We start from the raw sequence: 22,882 nt of genomic DNA, 5'->3' as shown, positions 1-22,882 counted from the left end.
ACATGGTTATTCATATAAAATGTAATCTTCTCTTTCAGCCTTCTAGAGATAAATAACAGGAATAAAACATGCATCTAAATATACATTTGTTTCCCAAACATTGTGCTTGTATGCACAAATACAAATTTTTGCTTGTTTTATAATGATAAATATAAATAATAAAAAAATAAGGTGATGACTTAATTAGTAATCATGCACCTTGAATGATTGTAATATCTACAGTTTCAGACCCAAGAACATGTGTATCCCATAGTTCAATGCATGTTCCCCGAAGTATAGGTTGGCATGATTTTCAGTTGAACCAGGGAAATAGCTGAGCCCACGGATCAAGTCCACTATCTGTCCCTAATATTTAAGTTTTGACAGAAGGTTCATTGTCACACCAAAAGGAAAGGTGGACATTAAGAAAAGAGTATTTCTGTCTCACACTGTCTACCTGGGAATAGGAGTAGGAGGCATTATGACCCCCACCCCGAGTGATCTAATTAGAAGTTCTGGATAGGATTTGAACTATATCCTCATAGAAAGTTAGACTTGTATAAATGTACCATGACGTTATTATAGGTTTACTATCATAACCTGGAAATGCACTTGCCAAGTAACGGAATGTCAAAAGTAGACTTTCAAAGAGGCTAAACATTGAAACTTACCATACCGAAGCTTGAATATTGACATCCGGACAATTGCAGGTCAACGGGCACATTTTCAAAATGGTGAATATTGAACTCTCAGTATTACCATGGTTTGAGATGGGGGCTGAAAAATGTTTTCATTTTTGCTATTTAAGTTCGATGACGTGATGACTCGACCGAGTGCATTTCCAGGTTATGATAGCAAACCATTATTATACTATGGCTAACATGTTTTATCAAGTTTTATCAAGCTAGCAAGAAAGAAAGCTGGAAGAGCAATTTACAATGTAACAGTGCACATTTAAATGTTTCACCAATGCAAAAATGATAATGTTCTCTACAAAAGACTATATGTGTTTGTGTCCTGTGTTATTTACTATGAATGGTTACTGTTTCCTAGTGATTTCAGAAAAGTAACAAAATACGTAGTCTTAAACCATGTGGCTCTAATCTGCAGTAAATTCCAGGTACACTTAAAATACAGCAAAATCATTTCAGGGCAGTCATCCTACAATATTAGTCAGGTCTGTAGTCATTTGTACCTGGTACCATAGCCAAGTGTGGCTCCTTTAAATATAATATACAGCAGTCTTGTTGACACTATTTGCAAACTTCGGTGAAAACAATAAATGCACTTCAGATGCCCAAACGTCATAGTTCATATGATATGAGACCAGTATCAAATGATGAAAATAAACTCCTTATGCCTGTTGAGTCACAAAACAACCACAAATCACTCATTAAATTGTTTAATGTCCACCAACCTGGCCACTCAGCTGGCAACAATTTTTCCTTCAATATACGGCATATTTGATATTTAATTAAATTCTTCATCAAGGGCACACTGTTGCAGATATTTTGTAATTTCTCCATGTCTGTCTCTATGACAGGATTAGAAAGATCATCAGAACTTTTCAGATCTAGGACTATGGTTTTCTGTAAGTAAAAAAAAAAAAAAGAAATGTTTAACAGTTGCCTATTGTTTGTAGCGTTTACAGTAGCAGCTATATAGTAAGCTTTGGTGTATTTCCTCAAGCATAAAAGTTACACTGGCCAGTGCCTGACCTATTCACACTGTTACCATTACACTCATAGCAGACAAAGTGTTATGGTGTGTGTGTGTGTGTGTGTGTGTGTGTGTGTGTGTGTGTGTGTGTGTGTGTGTGTGTGTGTGTGTGTGTGTCTGTTAGGAATTTTACTGGTGGTACTATAGCTTTATTTGCAATTACTCTTTTTAAGAAGCATATTTCACACATATAAGCCCAATGGAATTTAAAGACACTGCAGACAAAACTGCAGTAAGCAATCAAAGTGAAAATGCTGACTTCAGAAATCCAAGTCAAAATGACAAAGATAAATGAACAATCTTATGTAAATGAGAAAAATAAAAGCTATATGGCTGAAATAAAAGAAGACACTAATTCTCTCTGATTAAAACTGGTTTACAAATTAATGTTATGTTATATTTATACAACAGGCCCTTCTGAGATCATTTTTTCTTGAGATGAGTCAGTGAATGGCTGGTGGGATTTGCTATATCTAAGATATTTACTGCTTTACAAAGACAATTATCATTGATTCTCACTAAATTAATTTAGCTAATTGGCCAATAAAATTGTGATTTGTTACAAATGGCCAGCTAAAAATCATAGCTTTAAGTACAGTTCTGAACTTGAGCAAAAGCAGCGGCACTTGCAAATATTTCAAGCTTAAAATTTAAAATGTAAAATTTAAATATATCTGAAAATGGTTTTAAAGAGACAGCAACAAAACAGAATCAACTGAACTCAATGAAACAGGTTCATAGGTTCATAGGTAAGTACTAGGCTATCTGCCCGAGGGCATCTATAGGCCTAGCTAGAATGTGTTGGCTTTCGCTGCCCCCTTAGATTAGTTCCCTGTGCCTCTGTCCAGCAGAGCCACTGCAGTGATCCCCGAGGTAAATGTTTTGTTTCCCATCCACTCGTCAAGGTTTCTCTTGAAGAGTGTTAGTGAGGGGCTCTGCCTAATATAGACTGGAATCCTGTTCCAAAGCATGGGGAGTTTCTGGGACAGGAATCTATCCCTCCAGCATGTCCTATTTATTGTTGGGGTGAGGTTTAGATCCCTAGAGCATGTGGCTCTCGGGGATTTGTTTTTTTAGGTGGAGCATGTTCATCAATTCTGGGTTCGACATGGCCTTGTATGTCAGGTAGAGATCACCTCTGACTAAGCGGTATGCAACCGAGTACAGCTGGAGTTTCTTCAGTCGGGCTGCATAGGGCATCTGTTTGAGGCCAGTAATCCTCTTGGTGAGGTACTTCTGTGGTCTTTCCAGCTGTTGCAGGTGTCTTGTAAGGTACATCCCAATTGGGGAGTTGTACTCTATGATGGGTCTGATGAGTGATGAGTAGAGGGGCAGAATAACGTCTTTTGTTCTAGATGGAAACCCTTTAGTGATTAGGTGGGCCACATAGAAGGATTTTCTAGCCACCTTGGCAATATGATTATCAAAGGAGAGATTACTATCTACTTGGGTCCCCAGATCCCTTATTACATTTTTTGTATTTAGGGGACTACCACCTATGTGGTAGTTCGCGGGCACTTTGTTTTTTCCAAAGGGGATGACTATGCACTTTTTGGCATTTAGCTTGAGGCCATGATTTTGACACCAGGTATCCATCTCAGTGAAACCCTTCTGGAGGATGTCTGTATCAGCCAGAGAGTCAATTATGGCCCCCAGTTTGCAGTCGCCTGTGAACTTGGTCAGCCATAGTTGTCCTGTGCTTGCCTGTACCTCTGAGAAGTATATACCGAACAGGAGGGGTACCAGGACTGAGCCCTGGGGGACACCACTTGTAACTGGTTTAGAGTCGGACCTAGAGCCTGCAACTTTCACCGTGTGGGTTCTATCCATGAGCCAACTGGCAACCCATCTCATGACATAGGGGTTTATGTTCAGGCTGCTGAGCTTGTCTATAATACCAGAATGGGGAATGGTGTCAAAAGCCTTTGCGAGGTCTAGGTAGGCTGTGTGGACCTCCTTTCCCTCTTCTAAAGCCTTGGTAACTGCTTCAAAGAAGTCCACCAGGTTTAGAAGGCTTGATCTGCCCCTAACAAAGCCAAACTGGTTAGGGTCCAATGTTTGGAGGTTCCCAATGTCTCTGTTAATGAGTTCCATGATGATGCGCTCCATAGCCTTGCAGACCAGGCTAGTCAGGCTTACAAGGCGATAGTTTCTGGGGTCTGTTGTGGCTCCACCTTTGTGGAGCTGGATAACTGCTGCTGTGGGCCACTCTATGGGTACATAGCCTGTAGTGAGGCTGAGTTTGAACAGCGTGTTTAGGTGAGGGGTTAGTTCATTTTAGAGCTCATGTAAGACACAGCCTGGGACACTGTCCGGTCCCATTGAAGCTGTTTTTTGGCTTTGGATAGGGCTGTTTTAACCTGTGTGTCAGTGATCGCCGGGGCTCTACATTCTTCTGGTATGGTTATGGGCCCTTTAGGGGGTGAGAGGGGGGTGAAGTTTTCCCTAAACCTGTCTGCCAGAATGTTGGCAATATCAGTCAGTCCAGTGTATTTTGTGCCATTCTGCATTAACTCAGTGCAGATCTGAGAGTTTCCACTTAGGTTCTTGACATAGCTGAAGAATGCTTTGTGGTTATCTTTGGAGTCCTTGGCAATTTTTCTTTCGAAGCTAGCCTTGGATGATTTTATGAGGGATCGTAGTTTCTTGCTGATACTAATCAGGGATGTCTATCCTTCTTGGGATTTTACTCTTTTCTGCACTAGTTTCCTCCTTCTGTTGTATAGCTTGTTTATGGCAGGGGTCCACCAGACTGGCTTCCTTTTCTTGGAGGAGTGAGTCTTGGTTTTGCTTGGGATAGCACGATCCATGCATTCTTGCAGGTGCTCATAGAGTGCCTTTGTAAGGAATTCAGCAGCTTGGACAGCGTTGTCCTTTAGCATGGGGGCTGTGAACCTTTCCACCTCGGTCTTGAGTAACGTGAAGTTTGCTTTTGAAAAGTTTTTCACGGTGGTTTCCTTGATTGGGGGTGGGGGCAGAATGTGGATATCTAGAGTTATTAGTCTATGGTCTGATCTAACCAGCAAGGAGTTGACCTCCGGTGTGGAACACCGGTCACCCATGTTGGTGATGACCAGGTCCAATATGTTGTCACCTCTAGTGGGGGTGTTGACCAGTTGATCCAGGGTGTTCGTGTTTATAAATTCTAGGAAATGTTGGGCAAGTGAGTTAGTACTTGAGTAGTTCTCCCAGTTAATGTTTGAGTAATTGAAATCACCCAATATTAGGGTGTTTGGTAGGACCTTCATATTTTCCAGTATCTCCAGAAATGCAGAATGGGGGTCCTGGTTCATGGGGGGTGATCTGTAGCAAGCTACAATTTGAATTGCAGTTTTGCCCATTGTTAGTTGCACATGGATGATCTCTGAAGCATCGTTCTGCTCCACTAACCTGGAGGTGTGGGTATCCTTGATGAATATGGATACACCCCCACTTTTGTGTTTCGGTCCGGGTTCTGTGGCCGAAAAGTATGGTATGAGTTATAGTATGGTAGTGCTGGGATGCTCTTTGGAGCCTTAAACCAGGTTTCTCTTACTGCACAGATATCAATGTTCTCCATACTGAGGAGTGCCTCGAGTGCATGCATTTCGAGGTTTAGACTTCTGGCGTTGAGTAACATTACCCTCAGTTTTTGGTTACTTGTGCTATTTATGGTGGTGGTCTTTTGAGCCTTGCCTAAAAAAGGCACTATGGGGGCGGCAAAAGCCTTGGCCAGTATTCAAAAGCCTAAGGGTGACAGGTGCAAGCCATCTCTTGTGAAGCAACGTGGCTTGTCGAGCATGTCATCCCAGGTGGACAGATACTGGATCCCCTTTGAATGACACCAGAAACTTAGCCAATTGTTGAAATTGATAATTTTTTTCTTTATACTGTGGCATCATTCTTGGTGAGGGTAGGATGCTACTCAGGGTCATACCGGCCTGGGCTACGTGATCAGAGAGCTCTTCCATGTCTCTTTTCATGTAGTCCAGGGTGGTACGTCTCAGGTCATTCACACCAACCTGGACAATGACAGAGTCGTATTTGTACTTGTTCTGGAACAACCTGAATGCTTGTGTTATGTGGTAGATCCTGACATCCAAAAGGCAGCTAACTGTAACCTCTTGCAAGAGACAAAATAAATAAATAAATGAAAATGTATTAATACAAATAATCAAACAGAAAGTAAAAATTTGCCTTATGAAAATGAGTGGAGATGAAAATAATCTGCCTACATGCTGTAATTTTATGGGAACACCCAGTAATGTAATCATGGCAGATCATTGGATCATATCAGCTCACGTTAAGGAATAATACATTTGAAAAAAATATAAAGCATTTAAAAAGTATGTAGAGACAGTAATTTGTGAGCATTAAGATGATAAAAAATCAGTTTTTGAGAGTAGTTGTCCTTTAAGTCCAATGATGCTCCTTCAGAAGCATTTTCATTGATCATTTGTGCTCAGAAGGGTCCACTTGCTTATGTGTTTGCTATGTCAACCCACCACATAATCACATTAAAAATACTTAATCTAATCCAAAATGAATAAGGTATGTTTTATCTCTTTACTGTTGGTATTCTGCTATTTTGTATTTTTAACATTTAAAGGAAGTTGCATAAACATTATTTTTAGAGGCTATAAAACCCTAATTCTAGTATCGTATTTTAAATGATGTATTCAGTACCAGTACCACTATAGCTGTACAAGTCAGAAATGGTATTAATATTGTACACGTGAGACATGAATTATAACTGATCATGATTAGACAAAGAAATCAAAACTTTATAGTTCATACAGTTTTCAGTATACATAGGACATTTATAATTATTCTAAGTTTGGAAACTGATCAGAAAGCAGTAACAATTATTTGTCTCCCTTTACCTGAAAGATGGCCATGCTATTAGCTGCAGATATCTGCTGGCTGATCTGTGCTTTCATTTTACTCAGATGATCACACATCTTGGAAAAAGTATCTAAAGTCACTTGAATCTGCTCTTGCAGCCGTGTTTCTTCCTGTTGTACATACCTCCTTGCCTTTGCTTCTTCCTCTTTAATCAGAAGTTTAATTTCTGTAAAAGCCTTTTCAAGATTTGCTTTTGTTTCTGATGCAGTTTCCTATAAAAAAGGTACTAGCTGTCATTTTGTTAAATTAGGGAAACAGCAGTATAGTACAACTCATAGCAGACAAAGCAGACAGTGTTATGGTGTGTGTGTGTGTGTGTGTGTGTGTGTGTGTGTGTGTGTGTGTGTGTGTGTGTGTGTGTGTGTGTGTGTGTGTGTGTGTGTGTTAGGAATTTTACTGGTGGTACTATAGCTTTATTTGCAATTACTCATTTTAAGAAGCATATTTCACACATATAAGCCCAATGGAATTTAAAGACCATGCAGATAAAAATGTAGTAAACAATTAAAGTGTCTAATAAGCTATACAATTTTCTGAATCTTCTTTACAAAGCGTTAATGAAGAAACACATGGCTCCCTCCATATCACATCTGTACTTACAATCTGCGTGTGTGTGTGTGTGTGTGTGTGTGTGTGTGTGTGTGTGTGTGTGTGTGTGTGTGTGTATATGCAACCTGCTGCGTGGTGACAGCCATTCAGGACTAGTTCACAGACTTGCCCCCACTAATTGCTGGGATACACTGTGGCTCATGTGTGACCATAACTGGTTTAAGTGAGCTTTCATTGAATGAATGGATGAATTTAATATCTTCAACTTAAATAATGTATAGTTTTAATTAAAGTAGTGCTTGTACTGAATACCTTATGCATCCATGAATTTTATATACTTTTTTCATTGAATTCAGGGAAGTGAAAGTCGGAGCCCCTCCTAGTAAACAGTGGGTGCAAGGATGGAAACAGCTCTGTATGGGAGGATAGTCTATCACAGATTGTACAGTCTAATACATCCATACTAACTCATGTGCCTACAGGTAAGAGAAACAGAAATCTTGTTTTCATTTAAAGTGTTATAAAAATGGGAAAATATTTATCACAAGTTTTAAAGACATATTCTTCATCCTCCCTGGAAAAGCCTACACCGGGTTCCTAGATGGAAAACTCTGTCTGACAGATGAGTTTTTGATTCAGAAGGTGCAATGAGGATTTCATCCTGGCTATGGATGGTGGCAGAATTGTAGATAGGGCAGGGTAAAGGGGGCTCAAGCTGTCAGGGGGCTCAGATGTACAATTGTCAATGCCAAAGTGGAACACTGCCATTTAAATCAGTACTGCTCTTCAGCAGTGATGCAATGCTGGTATTCATTCATTTAAGCCATTTAACACAAACACTCACGCTTTTGTGCAAGTATTAGTTTGAATGAGCTACGTCTTTTTTTTTTTTTTTTTTTTTTTGCTCAACTTAGCAGAAGAATTATTTTTTTCCCTTCACTTTAGTTTGATGGGATACAACTCTTAGGGATTGCCCAGGGGTGACATTTCATCCAGCCAATCCTCTGGAGTGTAAATCAATTATTTGTCAATACACACATATTTGAGGCGCCGTGTGTTTGCTAATACTATGTGCATGTGCTGTGTGGATCTGGAGGAGGCATATACCCGAGCACTCCAGAACATCTTATGAAGGTGTTACAAAAATATGTCCTCAGAAGTGTAACTAGGGTAGGGTGAAGTGGGTAACCACTCTGGGAAAAAGCATTAGGTGGTGTGATTGGCAACTGATTGGTATTTAATGTGTTCCTAGCATACAGAATGCTAATGCATTGCATGCATACAGAATGATAATGTGTTATTAGCATACAGAATGCCAATACTGCATTTGTGGTCAGGACTGAAGCACTTTATCACTCCATATGTGGTATAAACTGTAAGAAGCACAGGGTGCTGGAATTGCTAACTACAGCTTTTGGCTTACTTCTGTAAGGATGGGGGGTTTGGGACTGTTAACGTCAAAAGGAGGACTGTAAGTACCTTGGGATCATAGGATCATGGAAATTAAAAGGCAATTAAGTGTAGAGATAATTTACATCTTGCGAATATCCACCGTCATGATGTACATCCAGCTCAGAGAATGACAAATAGGTCTGGTAAGAAATGAATTTACAAATGCCCATTGGATACTCAAGGTTGATACTGAAAGATGTAAAGGCATCACTGTACTTTACATGCAAAGGCTATTTGTTTAGAAACTGGAGTAAGCAATGAGCATGATATAAGTCCCTCTAATGTTCTTTATTTATGTGTTGGTGATTTAAATCCTTAGTTCAAGTGTTTATGGAGCTATTTGTCTTGTACAGGTGTAAGAGATCAGTGTTGTGTTCTTAATGGCAAGGAATGTAAGACATAGATCTCCATGCAGGATTCTGTAAGAGACAGAGTGAAAGGATAGGGCGTCAAGCCTTTCTTGGTAGATAAAGATATATGTACTCTGTAATTTGTCTAATTAGAGCTGAGTACCTACGGATGATAACTTATTTTGTCTTAGATGAGATGCCTTTAGATATGAGTTTGGCTCGACAGTAGGATTTTCTGACTACTAATGCTACAAGGTGTTTGTAGGAGAATGAGCTGTCAACCAAGGTGCCAAGATCCATGATTACACTGAGAATTTACAGTGGGAATTTGTTGTATATGAGATTAAGATTTGTAAAAACACAAATGCACTTTATAGACATTCCATGATGTGTTCTAGTTTTAAGAAGTTTATGTTTTTATTACTAATTTTATTCAGCACAGACCCAACGGGGGCAACATTAACAATTTGCTTAAATTTCGTGAGATGGTTTGGCAATTACGTTTAAACGCAAGTAATAATCATGGTTTAAATGATGTTATTTCAATTGCTAGTGTTTTGAGGATGAAAGCCTTAACTTATTAGTTTATGTATCCTTGTAAATGAATTTCACACACTTTTAAACTTTTACATACAATACAGATTCAGGTATGACAAATTGAGGTTGCTTTTAATTAATATTCATGACTTTATGTGGTGACTGGTTAACTGGTTTAAAAATTAATGGAAGTGGAAGTTTGTGACACTCTGATGAAGTTCCTAATCATTTGGAATAAAAGAACTTAGCATGATTGTTTTTCTGCAACAAATGTACTTCGGTGACTATATCTATGCCCATTTTTTTGTTTTTGTGTTTCAGTATTGGTTGTACTGTAAGTTGTAGATAAGGATTGTTTACAAAATGTGACAATGCTACTCTTTTGCATTTAGTTTTAGCCCTTTTCTATGCACTTTCATTTATAAGATTAGTTCTGGCTATAGAGATTTACGTAATATCAGGGAGTGAACAAATGAATAACACTCAGCTTATAGTCACAGGTAAACCTGGTTAGCCATAGGTCTGAATTTATGGTTTGGAGTTGGGAAAAGTATATGTCAAAAAAGAAAGGGCCTCAGTATGGAGCATTGGGTTATACCACTAGTCAGTTACCTTATTGCTAACTGATATGGCACCATTCACCTTAACTATATGAATTCTATAACTCAGCCAGTTTGCTATCCATCTTACCAAGTAATGGAATAAACTTAGGTCTTTTAGCTTACTTACAGCACTAATATGAGGGAAGTCAAAAGCCTTGGCCAGATCCAGATATGATGTATGGGCTGAATGATCACTGTCCATTGTGTTGGTAACCTTTTCAAATAGTTTATTAAATTAGTTAAATATAACCTACACTCGGCATAACCAAGCTGTTGAGGGTCTTATTATTAGAAGTTTTTTGACACTGTAGTTTATGAAGTTAGATATGGTGTGTCCCATGGCTTTCCAAATTAGGATAGTTAGGCTGATGGGTCTCTAGTTCCCTGGGTTTGTGGTAGAGGCCCCATTCTGAAGGGACATCACAATAACCATTCTCCATACTTAAGGGACATATCCTGTGGCCAAACCTAAACAATTCAGGTGTCACCAAGAAGCAAACAGATGAGGTAAGGCAAATGGCAGTTCTCCAGAATCATTAGTTTATTCAGGACAAAGCAACAAAACGTAAGCGCTTTCACAGTATTCACTACTGCTTCATCAGACAAATTAACAAGACACAGATAGTCTCTTTTAAATGATTAAAATATATTATGTGATCAATCACATCAAGACCACCCTTGAGTACCATTTAAAAGCACAGCACACCAAATAACTATATACATCTACATAAACAATGTGAGCAATAAAATACAAAAACAAATATACACATATACATATAAAAAAGGGTGTAATAATCACTTTTTTGATCTCCTTAATTTAAGTATGAGCTTAATGGGGACTTTACCATTAAGTCCCCTCCCATAGTCAGCTCTAAGCTTAACTATCCATCTTGTTTCCTTTGCTTCCATCCTGTTTTTAATGTCACCCATCCTAACACCCAGTCTAGTCCTGTCAACAATAAGGAAGGTGAACTTATGTGAAGGATCCGTAGCCATAACATGCCTAGCCAAGGCACTGGTCTCAACTTGGTGCTGTATATCATATACATGTTCCCTAATCCTAAACTTGAACATTCTGTCCGTTTTACCTACAAAAAACACACTGCACACCTGGCAAATTGCCAGGTACAACAAAAAAAACTTTTCACCAAAAACGAAAATAGCAGCCCAAACTGGATTTTAAATGTCTTTACTTCAATTCTGGTACCTCGGCCTTCGCCTTCTAATGGAATAACTTACAATGTGAAAAAACAGTTTATATACATCACCCTTCATGAAATTAATTAACAACAATTAAACAATTAACCGTTTTTTTCATCCATTCAAAAATGTAAAGTCATATCAAACTCCACTTTAACATTACATTCACATTTTATAACAATTAATAATCAATACCTTAATACATATCGTTGACAAACTACCCATCTTACTACATTTCTAAATTCATTCCTTTTGGATACGAAGTATTGAAATTAATAATAAAATTTGATTCCATATTTAATAATCTTTTTTGAAAGCCATGATCTGCCCCCCCTACTCCATAGGGTTTAGCCAGAACACTAAATATCAAATCTGTACTTATACCCCCATGCTGTTGGTGAAAATGACTGGCCACTGGACTATCAAGCCTCCCATTCCTAATGTCTCCTAGATGTTCCATTATTCTTAATTTTACCCTATGTTTAGTTTGTCCTATATACCATTTCTTTTCCTCACAATTACATCCTAAAATATAAATAACCCCAAAAGAATTACAATCAAAATGATCAATGGCATTATATAAAATGCCATTGATTCTAGTACCATCTAAATTTTTAATCTTATTACATACCTTACACCTACCACATGCATGAGCACCTGCATTGATCACCTTCTCTCTTTTGCCTTTATGTCTGACTAATTCCTTCAAATTACTGAATCTTCCATATGAAAAAACTAAATTATTGGGAATTATTGTTTTCAAAGTATCATCATTAGTAATAATGGGCCACATATCCAACACCACTTTTCTTAGAATGGGAGAAAAAGCTGAAAACCTATTAACAAAAAACATTTTATTTTTTTCACTAAATTTTGTTCTATCATAATATATCGCTTCACTGCTTTTTCTACCCATAATATCAAACTTTTTTAATTGAGACCCACAAGGAACCAAGCCCAGTTCTCTTTCCACTTTGCCTCTGTGTAACTTAATACTTTCCCAAGGGTATCCTCCATTTTTTAATTTTTCACAAATTAAATCAAACTCCACTTTAACATTCTTTATCTCTGAAATATTCCCAGCTATTCGTTTAAATTCCCCAAATGGTAAAGAATCAATTAAATGAACACTATGCATACTAGATGCATGTAAAAAATTATTTACTGCAGTAATTTTATGATAGGGTTTATGCTGTATCTTCCCATCTGACCCCACATAAAATTCCACATCTAGAAACTGAATAGTTCTTTCACCCAAATTAAAAGTAAAATCTAAACCACATGAATTTAACCTTAGACTGGAAATAAATTCATTAAATTCTGTAGGATCCCCCTTGCATAGAAACAAAAGGTCATCAATAAATTTTTTATATGCGACCACATTATTCTGATAGAAACTATTAGAATACACAAATACATTTTCGAAATATCCCATAAAAATAATAGCATAAGAGGGAGCAAAGCTGGCACCCATCGCAGTGCCTTCCTTTTGCAAAAAATATTTTTTATCAAATTCAAAGTAGTTATGTGTAAGGCAAAATTCTAAAAGACATATAATAAATGAGGTCCTAGGTCCTTCTCCCAAAAGTTTATTTACTGCTTCCAGTCCCCACTTGATACTAATACAAGTGTATAAAGATTTTACATCCACACTGGCCCAGTAGAAATTATCCTGCCAAGTCATTCCTTTAAAACAATCACAGACCTCTCTAGTATTCTTAACATGTGAGGGAATTCTTTGCAAATGATGTTTTAATACTGAATCCAAAAATATACCAACATTTTGTAAAAAGGCACCTCTCCCTGAAACAATTGGACGCCCTGGAGGATTCCTTAAATCCTTATGTATTTTTGGTATAATAAAAAATCTAGCATCTTTTGGATTTTTTATAAACAATTTTTTAACATCCCCTGTTGTAAAAAAAACAAGTCATTCACCCCTTTCCAAAAGGTCATGAAGAGTATTGTTAAATTCTACTCTAGGGTTTATAGGAAAATACATATAAATGTTGCTGTCAGACAATAAATCTGAAACTAAAGAGTTATATTTTTCCTTCGTTAATATAACCCAATTTCCACCCTTATCAGATTCTAAGAAAACATGCTCATCACTATGTTTTCTAATTTCACATAAAGCTTGCCATTCTTCCTTAGATAAATTATATACTCTAGGTTGTTTTTTAAACAAGACATATTCCTTATTAATCTGCTTAATTAAAACCCTCTCAAAAGTGTTAATACTATTATTCATTTTTGGGGGAATGAATTCACTGATATATGGTACTTTAGGAATGTCAAACTTTCCATACCCTGTGTTATATTCATAACCTGAAAAAGAGTTAGAACGCCCTTCCAAACCCTCATAAATATCTATCATTTCATTTTCATGTAAGGACAAATCCATCAGAGAACTATCCAACACAGAATCATCATTCATTATATTAGCAGGATAGACTGCCTTGTCATACTTGTTAGAAAAGAAAACTTTTAAATATAACTTCCTACAAAATTCCTTAATCTCTAACAGTACCTCCGCTAGAGAAGGAATATGTGTTGGTACAAATTTAGTTCCTTTGCATAAGACTATAATGGAACATCTAGGAGACATTAGGAATGGGAGGCTTGATAGTCCAGTGGCCAGTCATTTTCACCAACAGCATGGGGGTATAAGTACAGATTTGATATTTAGTGTTCTGGCTAAACCCTATGGAGTAGGGGGGGCAGATCATGGCTTTCAAAAAAGATTATTAAATATGGAATCAAATTTTATTATTAATTTCAATACTTCGTATCCAAAAGGAATGAATTTAGAAATGTAGTAAGATGGGTAGTTTGTTAACGATATGTATTAAGGTATTGATTATTAATTGTTATAAAATGTGAATGTAATGTTAAAGTGGAGTTTGATATGACTTTACATTTTTGAATGGATGAAAAAAATGGTTAATTGTTTAATTGTTGTTAATTAATTTCATGAAGGGTGATGTATATAAACTGTTTTTTCACATTGTAAGTTATTCCATTAGAAGGCGAAGGCCGAGGTACCAGAATTGAAGTAAAGACATTTAAAATCCAGTTTGGGCTGCTATTTTCATTTTTGGTGAAAAGTTTTTTTGTTTTACGAATTGTGTATGGTTACTTGTGTTTTTTGGAAATTGCCAGGTACACCAGATGCTCTGTCAGACATGTGCCTCCTACTTTAAAAGTAAACCTCTTATGAAGGTCCGGATGATCAAATACCCCTTCTGGATTTATGTAATCACATTGATTACATTTACCACATGGCCGAGTGCCCGACTGTTCAGGGCCTCCCTCCTGGTTCATTCTCGGATAACACAAAAATGTTTTCATATTCTTCATGTTTTTATATGAAAAATTGGGCTGAGGTCTGACAGTCTCCCTAAAACTGGGTCTGTTATTAAGATGGACCAATGTTTCTTATAAACATCTAATATTGGTTTAACATTACTAGTGTACATGATGGGTGCTCTTACCATGCATCTACTGGCCCTGGAATGCCCACCATTATTATCATTAACTGCCCTTTCAGAGAAATAAGGTCTTGCTGTAGTTTCTCTCACACCCTTTACTGCTGTTGTAATATTAGAGGCCCTACTGTGTTTATATCCTCTGTCAACCAATCTCTGCTCTAAATTATCTAGCTCCTTATTATGGTTTTCAAAATCTGTATTCAAACGAGATGCCCTTATGTTCTGTCCCTTTATAATATTGTCAAAAACATGTCTAGGATGCATACTTGTTCTACCCAGTAGGGTATTCCTGTAACATTCCTTCCTATGTATGGTTGTGTTGACTGCACCATCTTCATGAATAAAGACCTTCACATCCAGGAAGTCAACATTGTTCCTAGATTAGTTAATGGTAAATCTGAAAAAACTCGTAAAGTTATTCAAATATTGGGGCACTTCTATGTTGAAACAATTTTTAGAAATGAGGGATGGCATAGCTATGGGCAATTCGTGTGCCAATAGCTACGCCAACCTAGTTATGGCCACATGGGAGAAGGAGTATATTATAGATGGTCCATATAATAATTTGGTAGGACTCTACCGGAGATTTGTAGATGATCTGTTCCTTTTATGATTAGGCACGGAAGAAGAGTTGAAACTCTTCTACCAATATCTTATCTACCAATACTTATCTTTTAGAAACAGTACAGGCAAGCGTATACTAGCTCCTTTAATTAAACAGCATTATGTGCTGTATGCTGGCTGTTACATACTTGAATTGGACTGATTACTGGCCTACATACCATCCAAGTGCATTGCCTTATAATTTAGGAACAGTAAAGGCAAGCGCACAATAGCTCCATTAGTTAAACAGCATCATGTGCTGTATGCTGTCTGATATATAATTGAATTAGCCTGATTATTTCTGGATACTGGCTTACTTAACATCCAAGTGTATACATAATAGCCGCACTAGTATATCTAGTTGTCAGCATTGCCAGCCATTAAAGTGGTAATTCACTGTCTGCCTAAAACGCTTAATGTTTACAGCAAAGGCTGTCTATAATATAACATATTGAATCCCGCTTGCATTGGATATAGCTTATTAATGCTACGATTAGTTAGAATGTTGATGAATACACCCTGTACTTATTAGATAAAACTTGATAGTTAAGTCCTTGTAACCCACTTGTTGTGTGGACAACATTTGGCTTGGGTTACCGGTGTAAATAACCGCAAATTAAGATTCTGCTTGACCTGCAGGGGTAAATGGAGTTGGAGACATATCCAGCCTCCCTTCATTGTACTGAGACATTTAAATGTACTCTCAGATACCATAGCTCCACTTGGCTTACTGTTTCATGGATATTTCTACATGTTTGGGACCTTGCAGTTTCTAAATTGGTCTTGCTGTTTGATGACTGCATTGTTTAAGTGAGATAAGTGAACACCACCTGAACTGTTTTTTTTTTTGCTGTTTATAAGGTAAAGCTGCTTAAATATAACACCTGAATGACCAACTTGCTGTGCTAGAACCTTGTATACCATGGTAGTAGTGCAAAAACAAAAAGGAAAAGAAAGCAAATTTTGAACAAAAAGCCTGTCCTAGCCTGTATGCAAACACCCCGAGTACTATCTCTATCCCTCCTCCAGACCATTCGTAGCCATTATTTAAGGGTTCCCCCCTCCCATCAAATACCTACATCAGTTAAGAAGAATTGCCCAGAAAATACTGTGGATCCAGCAAGTTTGAGAGAACCATAGCCTGAAAGTAGTGAATGTATGTTAACTTTCTTGGTTTAGTGTACTTTACATAGAGTACTCCCTTAAGGACAGCTGACTGACTTTAGTGTGGTCAAACGCTGCATCACAGATTAGCGGCAGGCATCACCCCCCCATATATCTGTTACCTTCTTAGTTATACTGCACTCCTTTTCCTCTATAATCTAGAGCGCACCTTTGCCTCTTCCAACCCATCCTGCCCACACTCCAGCTCCCTGAATTACACATCTCTGATATACTGACTATTTTGTTTGAATTTAGTCTAAGGTTACTTAACTGCCACATACCTACCTTCCACCCATATAGGATGCATATTGCAGTAATAGACTCTCTTTCACATAACACTGATAGTCTCCCAAACTCTCCAGTGTCTTGGACTACTGGCTCTGCCTTGCTCCGTTCGCTATGCTCACACCACACCCTCTATCAGTTCCCACCCACCCAATTAGAGTTTCACACCACACATATCATTTACAAACCAACACCCTTCACCACACCCTTACTATCACTCATTATTAGTATATCAAACCCACTTACTTTAAGTTACTACCCTTAAACACTCTTCACCAGACATGAACTATAAACAACAGTCCCACTTAATAAAAGCACTACTCTACCTATGTACTATCATCATCTTTCTCCTGCTCTCCTACCTCTCCTCTCACCACACTCAACTACATATCAGTACCCCCCCACAATGGCAAACCAAACTTCTATCCACTCCCCTGAAACTTTGTAACTTCCCTATCACACCACTAGACCTCACCTCCTCTAGATCAGTCTCTTACTCCCACTACCAACTGTCAGTCAGAACTAACCCTCACTCCTCATTAAGACATACTAAATTACTACACAAACTAACTAAACTGTATCTTCACCTACTCCACAAACTCATTCGCTGTGGTGACATTCACCCTAATCCAGGGTCCACCACAACAACCTACACAGACTATAAGCAGCCAAACCCCCTATACTATAGACCTACCTCCTCTCTCCTCTTCATTAACATAAATGCAAGAAGTATACGTAACAAAATCCAGGACCTTCCCACCCTTCTAGCTGTATATAAACCAGAAATAGCAGTGCTAACTGAAACATGGCTTAAACCAGAACAACATGATAATGAGATTATAGCCCCTGGCTATAACATAATATGCAGAGATAGAGTAGAGAAAAAGGGAGGTGGCATAACGATATTGTTCCAAAATCATCCCACCATTGAACAAATTGATTATAACACCCAAGAAATCAAAGATGTTGAACTAATCCTTGCCAAATTAAAGCTAAACTCAAACAAACATATCATTATTGCAGGTGGCTACATTCCACCAGGCAATAACACTACCATAATGGAAAACCTGCTAAACTGGATCTCATACTCCATGCCACAAGAAACTGTAGTATTAGGTAACTTTAATATTGACTGGCTGAACTGCTCTAGCCACACTCCAACTACCCACGTTAACCTCCATAGATTTACCCAAACTATATCCTCCCCAACCAGGACAGACAAAACCTCAAAACGCGAATCCACCTTAGACTAGATTCTGTTATCTGACCCCACTCTAGCATGGCACTCTGGCTGTCTACCTGACAGTCTAAGTGATCATCAACCAACCTACCTAATTCGGAACAGACCCCATTACATAAGCCAACCCTACCTCAGAGTAATATGTAACAAAAAGACCTTTAAAACAACTGACTTCATCAATTCACTACAAAGCTGTAATTGGACACCCCCTAAGACTACTATCTCTAGATGACGCCGTACAATACTTTAACTCCACTTTCCTGCAAATCCTAAACAGTCATGACCCCTCCAGAACTATAAGACTAAAAGCTAACTATGCTCCATGGCTAACTAAAGATACTAAGGCTACAATGAAAGAAAGGGATCTGGCCTGGAGTCAATATTAAAAGAACAAAACCAGTAATCTGAGGCAAACCTACCAAGAACTTTGAAACAAAGCCAAAAAACAAATCAAACTAGACAAAAGTAACTACTACAAAAACATGCAGGAAAAATATGCCAACAACCTTAAGAAATGTTGGGCTACAATAAATGGCATAATCTACCCAGGTAAAGCCACCACCCCAACCCCAGTACTACCAAACAACCATGACAACATTCCCACACAATTTAATAAGCTCTTTACCGAAACAGTCCAAACCCTTACCAATGCCCTCAATACCACTAGCAGCCCTATACCAGGTGCTAGCAACACCCACCCTACTACTCAAAACAATACCACCAACTTTTCCCTACACCCTGTACCCACTAAAATTATTTCAAAGCTCCTTAAGAAACTCAAACCAACCGCACTAGCTGCTGACACCCTACCAGTCGAATTCCTTCAGATAGCAGCAGATGCCATAGCCTATCCCGTGTCCATCCTCATAAACAGGTCACTTGCAGAATTCAAAATCCCCACCCTGTGGAAAACATCACACATTATTCCACTGCACAAAGGGGGCAACTCCTTAGAACTCATCATTTACTGCCCAATCGCAATACTCTCACCTCTATCCAAGATATTAGAGAGAGTTGTACATTACCAACTACTTCGATACCTCTTACAAAACAACTTAATCTCCAAAACTCAGCATGGCTTTAGACCATCCCACAGCACCACCACAGCATTACTATCATTTACAGATATAGTTGACCACAATAGAAACAAGGGACTATTTGTATCTTCCATTTTCTTAGACTTATCTAAAGCCTTTGACATGGTAGATCATAACATTCTTCTCCAAACTTTGTCTACCTTAAGCCTCAGCCCCTCCACTATATCATGGTTTACCAGCTACTTATCTGGTCGACAGCAGGCAGTCCTATGGCATGATCAGCTGTCCCCCCTGCTACTACTATCCATAGGTGTCCCTCAAGGATCCATCCTTGGCCCACTATTGTTCTCACTATTCACCAACCAAATCAATTTCTCCTCACTCACAGCATCAGTAGTACAATATGCAGATGACACCACCCTTATAAGTGCTGCCCTCACCTTAAAGGAACTGCAAATCCTCACCCAAAACACTTTTACTCTAGCCGAAACATGGTTCACAAACATCAAACCTATTCTTAACCCCAAAAAGACTAAATTAATTATTTTCAGCCCAGGTCATGCTCCCCCCCCCCCCCCATCAACAGCACTTTCACCATTCACTCCAAAGATAACATTGGTTAGAGGGTGGCCTAATGGTTAAGGTGTTTGCCTTACAAACACAAGGTGCAGGGTTTGAGTCTCACAAGGGATATTGGCTAGGCTTAAAATGGCTCACAAGGGCAGTTAGCCTAGTACTAATCTATGAACCTAATCTATGAACCTATTCAAATCACTCCGACTGCACACACTAAACTCTTAGGTGTAGAAATAGACAATAACCTCAAATTTGACATCCATATAGCACAAACCATTAAGAAAGTTAATAAAAAACTAGGACTTCTCTGTAGGAACAAACACTTTATAACTAAACAAACCAAAGCTTCTATTGCAAGAACTCATCTCTTATCCATCCTTCTCTATGCCTCTCCCATCCTTACTAATCTCCGCCAGAGTGATCTGAACAAAATGGAATCTTGTTATAACAAAATAGCCAAGTTTGCTAGTGAAACCTCATACAAATCCCAGCACTGTCTCACTCTTTTGGCTCAAGCTACCTCAACTACTTCTGTTTAATTAACTCAGAAAAAAAACCTGCACTTCAAAATATAATTAACTCCCACATCCCTACCATAGCCTTACGATCTAGTTCTCAGTACCTAATAAGCATCATCAGACACAAAAATGATGCTGGCAAATCTCTCTTTGCATGCACTATTGCCAAAATCTGGAACTCACTACCTAGCCAAATAACCTCCACTATTCAATTTAAGAAACTCCTGAGAACCCACTTCTCAAACAATTGGCTTTGTTCATGCTACTCCCCAGGTTAATTTGCACCAATACCATGTTCAAGGATTCTACTAAAGGTCCCCTAATTCCTTTCACTGTAAAGCTTAATAATCACTGGTTATTTATGTAACAAAATATTGAGAGTACTCATAATTTAGAAAGACAAAAAAAAATTTTTGTTGTGTTTATATTCTGTACAAACCCTACTACTAGAATACTGTATGTTGACTTTATTAAAGGAATTGTTAATCTAGACATAACTTATGTTTCTATGGAACCTATATCGCTGTATGATATTCTTGTGTAATTTCTTTATGACATGCTATTGGAGCTTTTCTCCCCGGGCCTCTGCTGAAAATGGATATGTGTCCAGACAGGCTTTCCTGGCTAACAAATGTAAAATAAAATAAAATAAATAAATATTTGAATAACTCTATGAGTTTTTTAAGATTTACCATTAACTAATCTCGGAACAATATTGATTTCCTGGATGTGAAGGTCTTTATTAATGAAGATGGTACAGTCAACACAACCATACATAGGAAGGAATGTTACAGGAATACCCTATTGTGTAGAACAAGTATGCATCCTAGACATGTTTTTGACAATATTATAAATTGACAGAGCATGAGGGCATCTCGTTTGAATACAGATTTTGAAGCCTTTAATAAAGAGCTAGATAATTTAGAGCAGAGACTGGTTGACAGAGGATATAAACAGAGTAGGGTCTCTAATATTACAACAGCAGTAAAGGGTCTGGGAGAAACTACAGCAATACCTTATTTCTCTGAAAGGGCAGTTAATGATGATAATGGTGGGCATTCCAGGGCCAGTAGATGCATGGTAAGGGCACCCATCATGTACACTAATAATGTTAAACCAATATTAGATATTTATAAGAAACATTGGTCCATCTTAATAACAGACCCAGTTATTAGGGAGATTGTCAAACCTCAGCCCAATTTTTCATATAAAAACATGAAGAATATGAAAAAAATTTTGTGTTATCCGAGAATGAACCAGGAGGGAGGCCCTGAGCAGTCGGGCACTCGGCCATGTGGTAAATGTAATCAATGTGATTACATAAATCCAGCAGGGGTATTTGATCATCCGGACCTTCATAAGAGGTTTACTTTTAAAGTAGGAGGCACATGTCTTACTGAGCATCTGGTGTACCTGGCAATTTGCCAGGTGTGCAGTGTGTTTTATGTAGGCAAAATGGACAGAATGCTCAGGTTTAGGATTAGGGAAGATATATATGATATACATCACCAAGTTGAGACCAATGCCTTGGCTAGGCATGTTATGGCTACGGATCCTTCACATAAGTTCACCTTCCTTATTGTTGACAGGACTAGACTGGGTGTTAGGATGGGTGACATTAAAAACAGGACGGAAGCAAAGGAAACAACATGGATAGTTAAGCTTAGAGCTGACTATGGAACGGGACTTAATGATAAAGTCTCCATTAAGCCCATACTTAAATTAAGGATATTAAAGAAGTGATTACCCCCTTTTTATATGTATATGTGTATATTTGTTTTTGTATTTTATTGTTCACATTTTTTATGTAGATGTATATAGTTATTTGGTGTGGTGTGCTTTTAAATTGTACTCAAGGGTGCTCTTGATGTGATTGATCACATGATATATTTTAATCATTTAAAAGAGACTATCTGTGTCTTGTTAATTTGTCTGATGAAGCAGATGTGAATACTGTGAAAGCGCTTACGTTTTGTTGCTTTGTCCTTAATAAACTTTTGATTCTGGAGAACTGCCATTTGCATTACCTCGACTGTTTGCTTCTTGGTGGACATTTATTTGTATTGGTAGAGGTATTTTTCTGGTGCTGCTGGCTTCAGTTTAATTCAGGATGACACCTTAACAGCCATGCAGAGTAAGGTGGATATTTTTGAACAAGGAAGTATGTAATATACAAACATACCGTTATAGACAGCAAGGTTGGTCTAAGAACACCAAACAGAAGAATAACCTACACACCGCTATACTGCCCAAACAGACTGAAAAATAAGATGTTTGAGTCAGCAATTTGTCTATTAGAATCATTACATGAAGTGTCGGTGGCCTGTCTGCACTGTCCATGCCTTAAAAGGTAACACATTCATATCTGATGCTAGGAAGATCAGAAGGCTGTGCATTTGCTCCATACATCATTTGTACAGACTCATCTTCTAATACTGACAGTGGAGGCCAGCAAAAGGGTGGGTGTTGCAGTCCTGAGATGCTGTCCTTCAGATGGGACATTATATCTAGGAATCACCTGCCTGTGTTGGTGATAGCTCAGATAAGTGTAAAAGATCCAACACTATTTATCCAAAAGATTAGGGAACTTTTACTTGTATTACATTTCATAAAATAGTATTAGTTATAGACAGTCAAATCCCTGTCCATAAATCAATTATACATAATGGCTCTTCATCACATTTCAAACAAAAGTG

The 22,882-nt window shown here is 38.0% G+C and overlaps 1 protein-coding gene across 1 annotated transcript in view; it reads right to left on the bottom strand.

Annotated features, from left to right (window-relative positions):
• LOC122799194 (E3 ubiquitin/ISG15 ligase TRIM25-like) overlaps positions 1-22,882 on the bottom strand; it is a 200,017-nt gene that overhangs the window by 67,081 nt on the left and 110,054 nt on the right. Inside the window, exons 3-4 of the mRNA XM_044068097.1 lie at positions 6,561-6,794; positions 1,397-1,568 (exon numbers count right to left, since the gene is read on the bottom strand). Coding sequence (XP_043924032.1) covers positions 1,397-1,568; positions 6,561-6,794 — 406 coding nt within the window. The remainder of the gene's footprint in view (positions 1-1,396; positions 1,569-6,560; positions 6,795-22,882) is intronic.

The sequence above is a fragment of the Protopterus annectens genome, chromosome 4.part0 (assembly GCF_019279795.1).
Source record: "Protopterus annectens isolate FY-2018-M chromosome 4.part0, PAN1.0, whole genome shotgun sequence".
Taxonomy (NCBI): domain Eukaryota; kingdom Metazoa; phylum Chordata; order Ceratodontiformes; family Protopteridae; genus Protopterus; species Protopterus annectens.
Note: the sequence above shows the minus strand (reverse complement) of the source record. Positions and strands in the feature narration are given on the sequence as shown.